The sequence below is a fragment of the Cydia amplana genome, chromosome 2, assembly GCF_948474715.1.
Source record: "Cydia amplana chromosome 2, ilCydAmpl1.1, whole genome shotgun sequence".
Lineage (NCBI taxonomy): Eukaryota > Metazoa > Arthropoda > Insecta > Lepidoptera > Tortricidae > Cydia > Cydia amplana.
In genome coordinates, this window is record NC_086070.1 from 22,026,577 (window position 1) to 22,045,584 (window position 19,008).

Sequence of the window (19,008 nt, forward strand, 5' to 3'; positions counted from 1 at the left end):
GTGGAATGTACTTATGGAGCCAAATACATTCCACGACTCTTCTCTTTACGAACAGACTCTATCTACGTGAGTGACAGGAAGGAAGACTGCATTACAACCGTTGTTTTACATTCAAAAACTCATTCACTTTTATCGTTAGTATTCCCGCGAAAAGTAATAGAGTCAAACCAAAGAAAGTCTGCAGCGCAATAATTAGACAGCGAATTAAAAAACTACATATGGCAATGTTTTTAGCAGTCAGTAAACGTCATACACTATGGTATGTGTTTGTCAAAATCGTTTAAATATTCGTTGTGTTTTGTGATTAACGGAATAAACATGGTGAAACCTTACAAAACCGGCGTGCGGGAGTTACTTTTCCACATGACGAATAATTTTACACTTGTAAAAAGTCAGCACGAGGCGATTCAAGCTGAAAAATGACAATGTTTACAAAATTTGGAGTTGATGACGGGTAAGTGGAATGAAACATCTTAATACTTCACCATATGTACCTACTTAGATAATATAATATTGGTTTAGACTAAGGTTTCACAGCAAATTGAACACACCTAATAGGTATAGGCATACTTATGAACTTCCTATAACATTTCGTGAAACTCATTGGTACTAGCCGGGTGTTGAGCTCGAACCCACAACGTCCATGCTTATGCTCACGGCATGGGTACCTACTAGTTAAAGCTACAATTTATTTTTAATAATATGTTTATTGTTTTAATGGTTTATTTCGTTTTTCCGAAAACTTTAGTTCTGAAATTGCGGGTAGTATATGTCTAGGTACATATTAATAGTGACATCTATTGTTGGAATGAAATTTATTTTACCATAAAAATTAAGCTGTGTATACAGCTTAATTTTGTCATAGACGGTAAATATGGTAGAAATTTCACAAGTATCAAGACTATTTAAACAATTTTCTGCGGTGTTGTCGCATACTGATTTTTAAAAACTACTTTTAATCTAGCGCTGCAGACTTTCTTTGGTCTTACTCTAGTAGTTTCCCAGTGTTACATACATTTTTTATGCGTAGTGAAGCAGAAGTCTACTTTTACGTACTTTTATTTTATTTACTGTCCCAGAGCGATGCAATGCTATACATTTTGATCTTTGTGGAATAGGCAGGTACTTCAAGTGAATTAAGGTACTTAATATTAAAATGGAACTGTTGTCTCTAGTTACCAATAAAAACAAAGCTTAAGCAACTTGAGGATAATACCTAATCTTTATTCATGAAAGACTGTCAAACCTATTTATCGATTGTACGTGTACGCCGTCACTTTAATGATTAATGATTGTGTTGAAATAGATAAAAAATATATTACGTTACCAAAGTTACATAAATTTAAATAAATAAGGCCACTATAATTCCAATTTAGACGGTTAATAACGGACAAAGTTCATAAAACCGGAATAACAGTTTATTTTTAAACATAATTTCTAAAAACCCTTAATATGAGCGGCAGCCCGCCTCAATAGCAAATGTCAGACGCAAGTTATCCGCAACTTCCGGTCCCTCGGAAGTGGCTCCTGTAATGGCGGTCTGTTCTTCCGGTCTAATAAAATCGAATCTGGAACGTTGTTGTACGGATACGGTTAGCAGTTAGGGAATGTACGGATACGGTTAGCAGTTAGGGAAAGTTACGGAGATGCTTGTGGTTATGTTTAAATAAAGCTTCGGGCATTCTTTGGCCACCCATACGCTGGGTATATCATAAATCTTACTTGTAGTAGAGCCGTGTTAAGAGCCCGTTAACGATTTAGAGCCAAATAGTAAAATTGATAGATTTAGTTGTTGAAATTGTACACCTTTTGTTACGTAATAGCTCAATAACATGTATTGGTTTCTATTAGCAAGTCTTCTCATCTTGCCTTTTAATAATGAGGTCCCGAGCTTGCGTCACCGGCAATATATGATGAGAAGGGGTAGTTTTTAAAAATTAATCAAAAAATTATAGTGGTAATTTATACAAAATGATGTATAAGAACAGTTTCAGGAAATGTTGTAGATTGTTTAAGTATCAAAATAACGTTGAAATTAAGTCGATTTTCTCGAAAAATTGTCACTAGCTTTGAAGTAATTTCTGGTGAAAATTGTTTTCGTCTAACTTTCATTTATTCTTGTTCAATATCATATAACAAAAATGTAGTCTATTATAGGTGGAGTACACATATATGTGGAATACAAAATTGCCATTTTTAGCAGTCCAAACTTTACGAAATTTACAAATAAGATCGACAAAATCAGTGCTTTACGCGCGTTTACCTAAACATCCGCCAGAAAAAAATCATTACTAATTTAGTGAGTCTGTTTTCAAAAAATGATCTGTAAAAGTGCAAGATATTATTATTATTGGGGTGGTATCGGGCCTTTGAGTGTCACGTCGACCACGTATTGATCTATTGTGACGGCCCTTTAAAGTTCATTACTAATGCCCGTTGCATCCAGAAAATTACAGATGCTTTGGGCCGTAACGTTAAGTCAAGTGCAAGATAAGAAGACGTGCTAATAGATACCAGTACTTGTTATTTCTATTACGTAACAAAAGGTGTACAATTTAATTGACTAAATCTATCAATTTTACATTTTTTGCGACTAAAATCGATACCGGCCTCTTAAAAGTTATGTTATAGTGAATGAGTGAGTGAATGATTTAACTAAAAATTTACCTCATAGGTTGTACTAAATTTTGAAAGTAATGGTAAATTTTTTTTGAAGTCTATAAACGATGAATCACAGTGACAGTTCTGTTGTTTTTATTCTTAAATCATGAAATTTACTAAATAAATAAGATTAAAGTTGAGTGAGTCAACCGCTCCTTTGAGATGCAGACGTCTAAAAATTCAAATTTTAGGGCTTTGCTTAATACTTTGGCGATAAATAGATCGATCAGATTTTCTTCTAATATTGATATAATTGTGATATACCTAAGTGACCCCATCCATCAAGACACATAATTATACAGACCCAGATCACTTTTATTTAAGGAAAAGTAGGTACGAACAGTTTTCTAAAGAAGCACTCGAGGCTTCGCATCCCTCTCGAGAACATTGTCAAGCACAACTTGAGACAAAATATTCAAGATTAAAACTTAGCTGAGTATATTTAAGGGTGTACTGCTGTTTTGGCGAAAATTTTGTAGAACTAAGAATTATTTACTCATATTAGACTTAATAGTTTGCAAACCAACATTCACCAAATTCATATTCTTTAAACGGTGGATAAAATACCAACCTTGTTTGCACTTGGAGGGCGATAGAGGACAGGAGCAGCGCGCTCCATCGCAGGGAGCACAGTTGCAGTTTTCCACCGCCGCCGTCCATGGAGGCACCACGGTTGCGCCCGGAACCTGTCATCACGATGACCTCATTAGTATTATCACGGACAACAGATCATTGAATCATGCGTAGTCGAACAATAAATGAAGGAAGAATTCGTAGTTCAATTCACTTTGGTGTCAACACTTATACCTAACCAACTTTGACACCCATGTCACTCTTATAGTAGCTGAGAAGAATATATTTTACGTTCTGAATAAAAAAAACATAAGGAATGTAAGATGGGTAAGCTTAAAGCTCGTGAAACAATGCATGTTGTGGTATTGTTGAGCTTTTTTTGATATTGTTTGCATTTCTCAAGGTTTTTTTAAGGAAAAAACTTACTTTTTGCTCCAAACTCGGCCCCTGCGTCGTCACACTCTGACTCGCCTCCAACAACCCATTCCTAATATTCTCATCAGCAATGATCGTCAAATCATTCCTACTAACCCCATCTTCTATCAAACTCTTTAATCCATCAACTTCTTTCGACCTCTCTGCTGTATACTTGTTACTTCTTCTCGTATCTTCTACAGGCGGCGTCGTTCTACCAATAGGTCTTAGTGTAGGTTTTACTCTATTCGTAATGGACGGGGCAACTTCTAGCTCGGCGGAGAATGACACATCTTTTTGGTAAAGGACATCTTCTTCAGTGTCTAATGAGGTTTCTGAAGGTTTTGTTGAGTTTAACTCTGCAACAGAAGCCTAATGTCAAAAATGTAATAAAATAGATATGAAAAAAATCATCGTTGTTAAGTGTTGTGTGTGTTATTGTTGTTATGTGTTCTTTTTTCTTTAGCTTCACGAAGGCTCACGCTATTTTAGTTCGAGCCCGCCGTCCGCTAAGCCGCGGACTGGACGCAAACGGCAAATCAAGGCCATTCATACATTGTGCTCGACCAAATATATAAATAGACCGACGATCTGGTTAAAGACGCGGGAAACCGTTGGTTGAGACCGTTCGTTGTGGAGATCCTTGGGAGAGGCCTTCGTCCAACAGTGGGCAGTGGTCTTTCGGCTGAGATGATGATGAAATGTATAAACGGCCTTGATTTGCCGCTCGCCGCGCCACGCCTCTTGCGTCCACCGCACTTGAACATACCGTCGCTCTGACTAGCGCCGAGGCCGAGTACAGAACTCACCAAGGCAGCCGTATCCGTCTACGTGCAAGACGAAGCCGGGTGCGCAGCCGCACTCGAAGGTGCCGTCGTGGAGCTCGCGGCAGAGCTGCTCGCACGGGCTGCCCGAGCCGCAGCGGCCTACAACAAACATTATTATTAAACATAGATAAATAGTTAACAATTCTAACAAGACTTGCTCCGAGGGAGGTATGCCAAACTTGAGACCTTAATTGAAAAACTGAACTACTTACTAAGAACTTTTTTTAAATGATATGTGAGATAAACGAGCAGACGAAGACAATTACTTATAAGTCCAAATTATTAATACTAGTAATCATTAAATATCCGGTAATAACGAGTTATTTAATGAGTGACAGAATTCGGTCACTTCATTCAACGATATTATTTAGAACAAGTACAGTGTACATGTACAGTAGGCGTTATCTTGATATTGTCAGGGATGAATACATTTGTTAAGTATTCTCGTAAATTCCAAGCTTGTAATTTGATTTTGATCTGATAAAGTGGGGGTTTAAAGTAGCTGATTGTTTTAAGAAAATCTTACGGCAAGCCCCTTGCTAAAGTCAGACCAAGAAAAGTCTGCAGCGGATTTGATAGCCCACGCAGTGCAAGTGTTATTTTAAACGTCAAACTTCTATGAAATTATGACGTATACATAACACTTGCACTGCGTGGGCTATCACATCCGCTGCAGACTTTTATTGGTCCGACTCTACTAATGTGTCCCAAAATCTAACATAGCTGCTTTCAAAACAAAACAAGAAATAAATTCCTTCGTTAAAGTGTTCAACTCAATATACAGGAATGCTCTTAGAAAAGAATAAATAAAGGCGTACAATAAAAAATAACGCAACATCTTCTGCACCACTTTTCCTTTTTCAACGTGTGTCATTATCTCAAAAGAGCTGAAAATGTTGAAGAAACAACTTTGTAACGGCGCCAAGTTTTAGTATAGTTCAAGAATTACGGGTAGACTTTTAACATGTTAGGGATAAAGGTGAATTTAGCGTGTCGTTGAGTTGACACACGGTAAGGTGTGGTGGCAAATAAAATGTTCAGCGTGTAGTTAGGGCGGGTCGCTTATGTAAGTTGACATCAATGAGAATGTGCCTTATTATTTATTTACTGTGTAGGAATGGAGCCTAGTGTTAATCGGAGAGCTTTTCCTGGAAAATTATACATAATATAATGAGAGAAACTTGATAGTGCCCTTGCTATAGGGCGACTGCTACAGTTATTGGCCATAGTAATTGGCCACTCTTAACAATAAGACTTCTATTGGCTTGTTTCTTTCTGATTTGTTAGGAGTGGCCAATTACTATTTAGTGGCCAATGAATAGTCATTGGCCACTAAATAGTAATAAGAATAGTATAGGGTGACTGCTATAGATATACATATAGTCACCCTATACTATTCTTATTACTAGATCCAGGCCTTTGGCAGCTGTTCATCGTTGGACGTAGGAACGAATAAGCCAGTAATTTTGCGGCCTGTCAGCCTGTCAAGTTTCGTTGCTTTCAACATCATGTACCTACAGTTTTCCAGGTAGGTACATAATATTGGTAGCTCTTCGTCCATATATTGAGGTCAATTGCAAATAACCTGGCGTCTATTTCACTGACTTTACAATTGACTCTTGAATCCTCGTATCCTCGTAAGACCCAGGGCAATTTTGGCAATTTTGAATTTGAAACTTAATTCTTTTATTTCTACAAGTACACGGGGACTTGCGTGGGTATGAAAAGTGTCAATTATCGCGATAATCAACGGCGTTTCCCGCCGTTTCCCGTTATTAATGTGGCCCCGGCCCCCGGCCACGGCGTCAATGTTTACCAGCAATCAGTGTTGGCCGAACGTTAATCCCAATTACCATTAAAAATTAACCATTGAAAAGGTTAATTCGAATTAACCATTAACCATTGAAGGAAAATTAATTGTCAATTCGCATTAACATCAATTTGCATTAATATTAATTTATTTCGAACCATTAAAAATTAAAAAGAATTAATGGTTAATGCTTCACAAACCATTAAAAATTAAATCAATTTTTAATGACATTTAAAAATATTATTGATAATTATCAATTAACAAAAATATATCGTAATTTTATAAAGGCGCCCGTAATTTTTATCTAGCTAGTGGACCTCAGGTTTGGTGCAACATAGAAACACGCCGTTTGGTCATCCGACTCGTCTTGAAGAGCACTTGGGAGACCAGTACCCAAGATAGAGCTGATGCTGAACCCTGGGTGTACCTAGTGGAATTCAGGTTTGGTGCAACATACACACACGCCGTTTAGGCAATGCGACTCGTCACAATGAGCACTTGGGAGAGCAGTACCCAAGATGGAGCTGATGCTGAACCCTGGCTGTACCTAGTGGAACTCAGGTTTGGTGCAACATAGACACACGCCGTTTAGGCTATTCGACTCGTCACAATGAGCACTTGGGAGAGCAGTACCCAAGATGGAGCTGATGCTGAACCTTGGCTGTACCTACTGGAACTCAGGTTTGGTGCAACATAGACAAACGCCGTTTTGGTCATCCGACTCGTCTTGATGAGAACTTGGAGAGCAGTACCTAAGATAGAGCTAATGCTGAACCCTGGCAGTACCTAGTGGAACTCAGGTTTGGTGCAACATAGACACACGCCGTTTTGGTCATCCGACTCGTCTTGATGAGCACTTGGGAGAGCAGTACCCAAGATAGAGCTGATGCTGAACCCTGGCAGTACCTAATGGAACTCAGGTTTGGTGCAACATAGACAAACGCCGTTTTGGTCATCCGACTCGTCTTGATGAGCACTTGGGAGAGCAGTACCCATGTTAGAGCTGATGCTGAACCCTGGCTGTACTTAGTGGAACTCAGGTTTGGTGCAACATAGACACACGCCGTTTTGGTCATCCGACTCGTCTTGATGAGCACTTGGGAGAGCAGTACCCAAGATAGAGCTGATGCTGAACCCTGGCTGTACCTAGTGGAACTAAGGTTTGGTGCAACATAGACAAACGCCGTTTTGATCATCCGACTCGACTTGATGAGCACTTGGGAGAGCAGTACCCAAGATAGAGCTGATGCTGAACCCTGGCAGTACCTAATGGAACACAGGTTCGGTGCAACATAGACAAACGCCGTTTTGGTCATCCGACTCGTCTTGATGAGCACTTGGGAGACCAGTACCCAAGATAGAGCTGATGCTGAACCCTGGCTGTATCTAGTGGAACTCAGGTTTGGTGCAACATAGACACATGCCGTTTTGGTCATCCGACTCGTCTTGATGAGCACTTGGGAGAGCAGTACCCAAGATAGAGCTGATGCTGAACCCTGGCTGTACTTAGTGGAACTCAGGTTTGGTGCAACATAGACAAACGCCGTTTTGGTCATCCGACTCGTCTTAATGAGCACTTGGGAGAGCAGTACCCAAGATAGAGCTAATGCTGAACCCTGGCTGTACCTAGTGGAACTCAGGTTTGGTGCAACATAGACACACGCCGTTTTGGTCATCCGACTTGTCTTGATGAGCACTTGGGAGAGCAGTACCCAAGATAGAGCTGATGCTGAACAGCTGGCTGTACCTAGTGGAACTCAGGTTTGGTGCAACATAGACACACGCCGTTTTGGTCATCCGACTTGTCTTGATGAGCACTTGGGAGAGCAGTACCCAAGATAGAGCTGATGCTGAACAGCTGGCTGTACCTAGTGGAACTCAGGTTTGGTGCAACATAGAAACACGCCGTTTTGGTCATCCGACTCGTCTTGATGAGCACTTGGGAGAGCAGTACCCAAGATAGAGCTGATGCTGAACCCTGGCTGTATCTAGTGGAACTCAGGTTTGGTGCAACATAGACACATGCCGTTTTGGTCATCCGACTCGTCTTGATGAGCACTTGGGAGAGCAGTACCCAAGATAGAGCTGATGCTGAACCCTGGCTGTATCTAGTGGAACTCAGGTTTGGTGCAACATAGACACATGCCGTTTTGGTCATCCGACTCGTCTTGATGAGCACTTGGGAGAGCAGTACCCAAGATAGAGCTGATGCTGAACCCTGGCAGTACCTAGTGGAACTCAGGTTTGGTGCAACATAGACACACGCCGTTTTGGTCATCCGACTTGTCTTGATGAGCACTTGGGAGAGCAGTACCCAAGATAGAGCTGATGCTGAACAGCTGGCTGTACCTAGTGGAACTCAGGTTTGGTGCAACATAGAAACACGCCGTTTTAGTCATCCGACTCGTCTTGATGAGCACTTAGGAGAGCAGTACCCAAGATAGAGCTGATGCTGAACCCTGGCTGTACTTAGTGGAACTCAGGTTTGGTGCAACATAGACAAACGCCGTTTTGGTCATCAGACTCGTCTTGATGAGCACTTGGGAGAGCAGTACCCAAGATAGAGCTAATGCTGAACCCTGGCTGTACCTAGTGGAACTCAGGTTTGGTGCAACATAGACACACGCCGTTTTGGTCATCCGACTTGTCTTGATGAGCACTTGGGAGAGCAGTACCCAAGATAGAGCTGATGCTGAACAGCTGGCTGTACCTAGTGGAACTCAGGTTTGGTGCAACATAGACACATGCCGTTTTAGTCATCCGACTCGTCTTGATGAGCACTTAGGAGAGCAGTACCCAAGATAGAGCTGATGCTGAACCCTGGCTGTACCTAGTGGAACTCAGGTTTGGTGCAACATAGACACATGCCGTTTTAGTCATCCGACTCGTCTTGATGAGCACTTGGGAGAGCAGTACCCAAGATAGAGCTAATGCTGAACCCTGGCTGTACCTAGTGGAACTCAGGTTTGGTGCAACATAGACACACGCCGTTTTGGTCATCCGACTCGTCTTGATGAGCACTTGGGAGACCGTACCCAAGATAGAGCTGATGCTGAACCCTGGCTATACCTAGTGGAACTCAGGTTTGGTGCAACATAGACACATGCCGTTTTAGTCATCCGACTCGTCTTGATGAGCACTTGGGAGAGCAGTACCCAAGATAGAGCTGATGCTGAACCCTGGCTGTACCTAGTGGAACTCAGGTTTGGTGCAACATAGACAAACGCCGTTTTGGTCATCCGACTCGTCTTGATGAGCACTTGGGAGAGCAGTACCCAAGATAGAGCTGATGCTGAACCCTGGCAGTACCTAATGGAACTCAGGTTTGGTGCAACATAGACAAACGCCGTTTTGGTCATCCGACTCGTCTTGATGAGCACTTGGGAGAGCAGTACCCAAGATAGAGCTGATGCTGAACCCTGGCTGTACTTAGTGGAACTCAGGTTTGGTGCAACATAGACAAACGCCGTTTTGGTCATCCGACTCGTCTTAATGAGCACTTGGGAGAGCAGTACCCAAGATAGAGCTGATGCTGAACCCTGGCAGTACCTAGTGGAACTCAGGTTTGGTGCAACATAGACACACGCCGTTTTGGTCATCCGACTTGTCTTGATGAGCACTTGGGAGAGCAGTACCCAAGATAGAGCTGATGCTGAACAGCTGGCTGTACCTAGTGGAACTCAGGTTTGGTGCAACATAGAAACACGCCGTTTTGGTCATCCGACTCGTCTTGATGAGCACTTGGGAGAGCAGTACCCAAGATTGAGCTGATGCTGAACCCTGGCTATACCTAGTGGAACTCAGGTTTGGTGCAACATAGACACATGCCGTTTTAGTCATCCGACTCGTCTTGATGAGCACTTAGGAGTGCAGTACCCAAGATAGAGCTGATGCTGAACCCTGGCTGTACTTAGTTGAACTCAGGTTTGGTGCAACATAGACAAACGCCGTTTTGGTCATCAGACTCGTCTTGATGAGCACTTGGGAGAGCAGTACCCAAGATAGAGCTAATGCTGAACCCTGGCTGTACCTAGTGGAACTCAGGTTTGGTGCAACATAGACACACGCCGTTTTGGTCATCCGACTCGTCTTGATGAGCACTTGGGAGACCGTACCCAAGATAGAGCTGATGCTGAACCCTGGCTATACCTAGTGGAACTCAGGTTTGGTGCAACATAGACACATGCCGTTTTAGTCATCCGACTCGTCTTGATGAGCACTTGGGAGAGCAGTACCCAAGATAGAGCTGATGCTGAACCCTGGCTGTACCTAGTGGAACTCAGGTTTGGTGCAACATAGACACACGTCGTTTTGGTCATCCGACTTGTCTTGATGAGCACTTGGGAGAGCAGTACCCAAGATAGAGCTGATGCTGAACCCTGGCTATACCTAGTGGAACTCAGGTTTGGTGCAACATAGGCCCACGCTATTTAGGTCATCCGTCACATCTTGAACCTGCGGGTACTGCCAGGGTTCAGCATCAGCTCTATCTTGGGTACTGCTCTCCCAAGTGCTCATCAAGACGAGTCGGATGACCAAAACGGCGTTTGTTTATGTTGCACCAGACCTGAGTTCCATTAGGTACTGCCAGGGTTTAGCATCAGCTCTATCTTGGGCACTGCTCTCCCAAGTGCTCATCAAGACGAGTCGGATGACCAAAACGGCGTTTGTCTATGTTGCACCAAATCTGAGTTCCATTAGGTACTGCCAGGGTTCAGCATCAGCTCAATCTTGGGTACTGCTCTCCCAAGTGCTCATCAAGACGAGTCGGATGACCAAAACGGCGTGTGTTTATGTTGCACCAAACCTGAGTTCCACTAGGTACTGCCAGGGTTCAGCATCAGCTCTATCTTGGGTACTGCTCTCCCAAGTGCTCATCAAGACGAGTCGGATGACCAAAACGGCGTTTGTCTATGTTGCACCAAACCTGAGTTCCATTAGGTACTGCCAGGGTTCAGCATCAGCTCTATCTTGGGTACTGCTCTCCCAAGTGCTCATCAAGACGAGTCGGATGACCAAAACGGCGTTTGTCTATGTTGCACCAAACCTGAGTTCCATTAGGTACTGCCAGGGTTCAGCATCAGCTCTATCTTGGGTACTGCTCTCCCAAGTGCTCATCAAGACGAGTCGGATGACCAAAACGGCGTGTATCTATGTTGCACCAAACCTGAGTTCCACTAGGTACAGCCAAGGTTCAGCATCAGCTCCATCTTGGGTACTGCTCTCCCAAGTGCTCATTGTGACGAGTCGAATAGCCTAAACGGCGTGTGTCTATGTTGCACCAAACCTGAGTTCCAGTAGGTACCTACTGCCAGGTTTCAGGGTCATTTTGTTGTCTCATTTTAAAATATCACGACCTGATACTTCACTGAAGCTTGTATTCATATGCTTATTTTTAATTTTAATACCTAGCTCCAAGTTTCTAAGCAATAGTAACATTAATTATTAGTTTATGAAAAAATTGATTTAATTGCATTAAACGTTAATTTAGATTGACAATCAATGTAATTAAACGTCTCAAAATTCAATTCTAATTAACTTAATTTAAATTGATGCGTAATGCAATTGACTAATTGCGGATTTAATGGTTAATGGAAATGATTAATTGTTAATTAGAATTACACATTACGGTCAACACTGCCAGCAATGTACCGAATTGTCAATGTCGCGACAATTGTCAGCGTGGTGAAACATGGGCCTGCTGTATGTCTTCGGTTCTATTCGAATGACTTTAATCAGAGGTAGCGGGTCGAACCGGGATGAAACACGCTGCACATCACGGCCTGCATGTCGCGTTCACTGGGGCGGAGTTCAAAGGCACATTAAAACATTCACGAGCGCCGAGCGATAGTTTCACATCCAATCATATTTTTACCTGGTACCACTGACCTCTTTTTGTGGTAGTTGATGACTTTATTTTATAAGCCCCGACTGGCCCCGAGGCCCCGACGCAAAAAGAGGGGTGTTATAGGTAATAAGTTTGATCCTCGTATGAGTGATTTTGTAATTTTTTTAAATGCAGAGACAGATGCGCAAGGCCAACAGCGACACAGCTCACAATACATATTAAGGGCTCATTTCGACGGCGCACGAACTCGTATACGATTTTAGTTACATTGCGGACCATTGAGGTTCAGGTACCTACGTCAGTTCAGCCGACCGTTCAAATGACGCAATGTAATAAACTCGCATGCGAGTTCTCGCACCGTCTAAATGAGCCCTAGTGCCAATTGCACCATCCGCTCTTTGACAGACTGATCAACGTCACCAGCGCGCCGCGGCGGTTTACTATGAAACTTTTCATACAATAAATTTAACGAACTCTTTAACAATGACAAACAGTTTGGTGCAACGGACCCTACGTTGTGATCATGTAAATTGTCGCACCTTTTCGACCCCCCGCTTATAACAATAACACAATTTTATAGATCGTAATTAGCCGTTAAAAGCGCTCGGCTCTCGCCAGCCCCAGCTCCTAATGGAATCAACGTGCTCGCTGGTCCGCACTCTTACGGGTGGGTAGCTCCATGCGGCGCGCCATGGTATTAATACAACCTACGCCGTACATCATACATTTGTCTGCAATGTCTTCCATAACAAGCAAAAATAAATCAAAATAAGTTCTGTAAATAAAGAAAATCAAAAATTTCAAAGCTTTATGGCATTATGGCCTTAAGTATAATATTTTCGTTTGTTTTCTATAAAGTTCTAGGCCAGTGGTTCTCAAACTTTTTGCACGACGTATTATGCGGTCTGTGGAACACTAGTGGAACATATTTTACGAACCAACTAATTTATTTACTGAGCTACCTACGTGTTTTCTCATAAGACTCACTAATTCGTCTGATATAGGATGTATCGTGCTTGCATGCTAGGCAGAGGAATTTTCCGACTCACAGCACATATAAAACATAAAAAAAACAATGGGTTGCACTCCAGGAGTGCCGGCAGAAGTGAAAACTCAATGACATAGTAACAGTTTTTCGATCAGGTCACGTGACCGTAAGACGTCTGTCGCGAATTTAACATTTTTTCCCCACCTCAAAAAATGCACAGCGCCGCCAAAGAAGTTTTCACTTAAAAAAATTGACAATCGCCGTAAGCCCCATTTACAATTGGCTTTAACACAATACAATTTATTACTCGAGAGCGCCACCTACGTTTTAAAGTTAAAGTCGTCACTGACTCATCCTTTTCATTTTGAGTGTTATTATCACTGACTTAATATAAAAAAATAGACACACAAAGCAGAACAAAAACGTCAAGAAATGTGGATCCCAATGACGTTTCGCACTATTTGCATTGATGATAAAAACGCTTACGTAAATTTTGAGTCAAGATAAATGTTTCGTACAGAAAAGAGCTTAATGTCGTAAGCATTAAGTGTCAAATTTGCAAACATAAGTACCAACACTGTTAAAAAATTTAGTCCGATGGCACTAAACGTAACGTATTTACGTCAAACAACGTCAAACGAGAATAATGAACGAATGGAGTCACTTTGGTACACTTTAATATGTATTACTGTACAGGAAAACCAATTGAAGTAATAAATAAAACAAATTTAATTTAATCGGGAGCTCAAATAAAATTCATTCGTGGTTCAAATTCAAACAAATTAAAATTTAATTCGTAAGTATACGTCTTTAAATACTAATTTCCTTGAAATAAATTCTACTTATTAAATAACTGTGTATTTAAGATCTACATTTACTCATAGCACGGCACGGGTGCACGGGGACATTTAGGTACTGATTGGATTTTTTTTATAAAGTCTACCTATACTTTATAAAAAAGATCCTGTGGTTGTCACTGTGTTCAGACAGGTTTAGCATTTACAGTTAGTCGATATAAGCCCTTATTGGTGGTGTATATGTCGGAAACAGGGAAATGGGCCGAACACACAAGTGCCGTTTTGCCTTGCTTAAAACTGCATCACCCCTATCTCTTGCTATAATTAAATAGCAGTCCACTTTGCACGTCGCATAGGTTTTCTTGGAAATCTTGAATTTAAACATAATATTATTCCTTATGAATTTCATATAAAAATAAGTATAAAAAAATATTGACCTCACATCGACTCATTAGATTTTTGTTCCTTGACAACCCTTCTTTGGTACTAACAAATTAATTTATTCAAAACCATAAAATTACCACCAGAATACATAAATTATGTAATGCTATCCAAGGAACTAACCGAAAGAAATACATTCCATCCTTTTTCCTTGTTTTATCATTGTTATTTTTACATATTTTAACGGCACATTTCGTAATTGTTGACAACTTCACATTTGAGCGTTTCAAACAAGACTAAACGAAAAAGTAATGCGTGATCTGTTGTGACGTTACTTTTGTGGGGCCATTTTTGGCGGCTGATTGGGTATCCAGTTCTTTATACTATATCAATGATTATTATATAAGTTTAATTGTAATCAAATATTAAGCGAAAATTCAAGAAGTTACACTAGTTCTGTTAGCGTGCCGATAGACACAAGTAATCAAGTGCACAAACTATCGCTTTATTACTGTCGCGGTTGACAGTTGACAGGGTAATCGCGATGAGATATACGATCTGTCAACATGTCTGCGTTTCTATTACTCTGTCACGTGGCGCCATCTTCCTGAAAATTAATTGCCATTTCGGGCCGACCTTCAGGTGTTTTGCTGTGTGAAATTGTGAAGTAAAAGGTTTAAAGCAGAAAATCCACAATATCCACAAATAATAAAATAAAACTGATTGTCTTTAAAAAAAAACAACAAATAAATGATTATGATTATACTTTTATTAATGACATTTCTGATATGCGATTCCAGTGGAGTTCATATTCTCACTAATGTATTCTCATGATTTAGTTTATTTGTCAGATGCAATCTACATATAAAACAAGACCTTTACTCAACAAGTTATGATTATGAACATACAAAAAAACCCAGTACTTACAATACAATCTAATGAGATGAGCATCACCGGTTCCCAAACTTTATAGGTAGCTATTAAGAATTTAATTGTATGTATTTATTGCATTGTCTTCTCAATTGTACTTAAATATAAATAATGTTCATACCCCTAGGTACTCATTTCACTTATTAATTGCTAAAGTTAGTAGGCATAGGCATTCTCCACAAAAAAAATATCAACCACGAATAAAAAAACCACCGATTGACCGATAAAATGGAGTTCCAGTCAAGCGCAAAGCATACTTGTGGCGAACACTGGCGCAAGCAATGAACCAATAAGCAAACCTCGCCAATGGAGCGGCTAGGGACGGGCCGGGCCGGCAATTTACGGTTTTTTCTATACGCCTTTTAAAACCTTTCCCGAACGCGATTTCGACCGAAAGAGTTTTTTGAGTGTACGCTTGTAAAAACGTATTTGGGTGAGTAATTGAATTAGGTGTCTATACGTTGCCGTTTGACGGATTTGGGTTATTCCCATTAGTTTTCGCCAAGATTTTGCCATTGGTACAGTTATTGATTATGTATGTTTCAACAAAAATAAAACGATGTTTCTTCATCGAGATTACACGATTGTGAAAAATGTATATACTTAGGTATGAATAAAAACTTTTTTAATTTATCAATTACCTATATCACACGTTTTAGGGAGGGGAGGAGTCAAGAAATTGTGACATTTTGTGACAAGGGGAGAGGGAGTCACCGTAGCCCAGCTATGTGAAAAATACTTTTGTATGCCTTTTATCAAAACATTATCTTTGAAATTCAATATGGGTACTTGAATCATCAGTAAGTACGAGTAGGTACTTAAATTTTTTTAGTAAATAATATTGGGTAAGTTATTTGAATTTGGAATATGGAAGCAAGTTTAATAAATTAAAATATAACGCTCCATGCAATGCACAGCTATGAAAAGTTAAGGGCACTTCTCACACAGTATCTTGGGCATTTCACCTCACCAGGTGCCCGTCCCTAGATCACCCCCCACCCATGTAGTAGGGGGGTAGGGGTAAGGGGGCAGTCTGTAAAGTAGGGACTTGTGTGCTCTAGAGCCGAGTTAAGTGCCTGGCTTACCTTCTGCAACGCTAAGTCGATGATGTTCTTAGTTTGATGTACGACACTTTTGCATAGTCAAATGAGAGAAGTATGCCTACTAACAGATCCTGCAGATTAATTTCATCTTAATTGGTGCGTATAAAAACAGTGACGTGTTTGCACTCTCACTCTGATTCATTTTGATATTGACGTGACGTTGTCAACGTGCAAACGTAGTGGGGTTAAAAGATAAACGAATGTACGTGGCGTGAGCTTTGACAGAAAGGTAAGACTTTTGGAACAAGCAGAGCAGACTGTCACTGTCAAAATTGTATTACAGATTGTCCAGACTGATAATTTACCTTATTGCAAAGAGTAGTATAATATAATTATCATTATTGTTTTGACATATGTAGGTTTCCAATGTTGTGTCGTAAACTTCAAGACCAACGTAACAAATTGTGAAAAACGTCATAGTCAATATCGTCATGGGCGTTTTTTTTTGTTGTCCCCTACACTTTTTTTTCAAATTTGGGATTTTTTATGTTAGTTCTACTCAGAATCATGAGCTGTTTCTATCCTAATAGGAGAAAAAAAGTGTCCCAAAATTTCTATAAATTTTTCGATCTTTCCATTGCGCGACCGCCATACAAAGTCTATGAAAAATGGTGACGGAATGGAAATAAAAACCTTAGGACACCTTTTTTCTCCTATTAGGATAGAAAGAGCTCGTGATTCTGAGTAGAAATAACATAAAAAATCCCAAATTTGAAAAAAAAGTGTAGGGGACAACAAAAAAAACGCCCTCTGAATACTCATGCACGAAGCCAATATGTATGTCAATGTGGAAGCTAGAAGCTATTTATGTAGACCTACTGTTTTATTTCTACTATACAAACACTTGAACAGTATCGTAGCACCTTATTGAATGAGAGTTTAAAATACTTTATGAACATGGAGCGCGCTTGGAAGCAAGGCAATCACATTTTGCTCATGATAGGATGATGAAGGTAATATTTCTCTTACAAATGAGTTTTTTTTATGATACTATATAGTCTACTCGACAAGGTGCGCTAGATTTTATGTTTTTAGTTGATAAATTTTAGTTAAGTATTAGGTTATTTTATTACCTATGCGTTGCTGGAAAAACGACTCACCTAATTAAAATTCAAATAACAAATACCTACCTATGTTATTAAGAATCGTGTTATAAACAACTTTGACTAGTAATATAAATATTAGTAATAGGTACCTAAGCTTTAGAATTGATACATATTACGCATAATACAACATACTATGTATGTACTATGTACTCGTACTTCAAATAAGGAATTAAAAGGCTTTTTATTTTATTTTATTTTTAAGATAAAACACATTATATCAAATGACATTCGACATCATAACATTGCAAGAAAATTGTTTTATGAATTAATAATATTTATTTCAGATTTAACGTCAGAACATTTTATCATCGATCTACTTTAGAAAGCCACGTAATTTAGTATTGAGCACGTTCTGTATGGCTAAGGATATCCAAAGTAAATTGAACAGCGGTGAGGTGAGTAAGGCCTATTTTTCCTCTCACATAGATATGCTAACCTATCGCTACCTTGAAAAGGGGCTTCTATTCTAGCAGCATGGGGCATTAATGTCAGGACGAATCACCGAATAGCGGGTGATACAGGCCATACCCGTCTTTAAAGCAAAGAGCTAAGATCCAAGTTGCTTTAGAACGCGGTCTCAGACATCAGGGGGCTCTACGTGAACAGCAGCGCCTCTACCACATTGTTGTATACCACGTTCTTGAATTACGTCCATATCAGTTACCTACATATGTTATTAACATGTCAGCTAAAACCATCCAATGGCGAAAGGTACAAGGCATCCCCGCCCTTATCACAACGAGCTAAGTTCTAGATTACCTTGGAACGCGGCCTCGAACAGCACAGGGTCCTGCGTGGGCAACGCGTGCGCCGCCGTCAGCAGCGCCAGCACGAGCGGCCACCGCATCGCGCTACATGCCATCTCCTTCCATCTCCGTCGATATCTGCAATAGATATACGCCGAGTTAATATTCTCATTCATCAGTGACCATTGACTGTACCTATAAGTGCGAAAGAGAAGCGTTTATCCTCTATTTGTTTGAGCTAAAAGTAGTATAGTATCCCAGCCCAAGAAGGATTTTGTAGTAACTCGAGCGTGTAATTTCGATAAACATAAAAAAGCGGCCAAGTGCGAGTCGGACTCGCCCATGAAGGGTTCCGTATTTAGGCGATTTATGACGTATAAAAAATAAACTACTTACTAGATCTCGTTCAAACCAATTTTCGGTGGAAGTTTACATGGTAATGTACATCATATATTTTTTTTAGTTTTATCATTCTGTTATTTTAGAAGTTACGGGGGGGGGGGGGGGACACATTTTACCACTTTGGAAGTGTCTCTCGAGCAAACTATTCAGTTTAGAAAAAAATGATATTAGAAACCTCAATATCATTTTTGAAGACCTATCCATAGATACCCCACACGTATGGGTTTGATGAAAAAAAAAATTTTGAGTTTCAGTTCGAAGTATGGGGAACCCCAAAAATTTATTGTTTTTTTTCTATTTTTGTATGAAAATCTTAATGCGGTTCACAGAATACATCTACTTACCAAGTTTCAACAGTATAGTTCTTATAGTTTCAGAGAAAAGTGGCTGTGACATACGGACGGACAGACAGACGGACAGAC

At 40.4% G+C, this 19,008-nt stretch overlaps 1 protein-coding gene across 1 annotated transcript in view; it reads right to left on the minus strand.

Moving 5' to 3' along the window:
* LOC134660818 (pikachurin) overlaps positions 1-18,316 on the minus strand; it is a 90,228-nt gene extending 71,912 nt beyond the window's left edge. The window contains exons 1-4 of the mRNA XM_063516631.1: positions 18,198-18,316; positions 4,458-4,574; positions 3,661-4,007; positions 3,233-3,347 (exon numbers count right to left, since the gene is read on the minus strand). Of these exons, the coding sequence (XP_063372701.1) occupies positions 3,233-3,347; positions 3,661-4,007; positions 4,458-4,574; positions 18,198-18,300 (682 nt within the window). The 5' untranslated portion in view covers positions 18,301-18,316. The remainder of the gene's footprint in view (positions 1-3,232; positions 3,348-3,660; positions 4,008-4,457; positions 4,575-18,197) is intronic.
* Between the last annotated feature and the right edge of the window lie 692 nt (positions 18,317-19,008).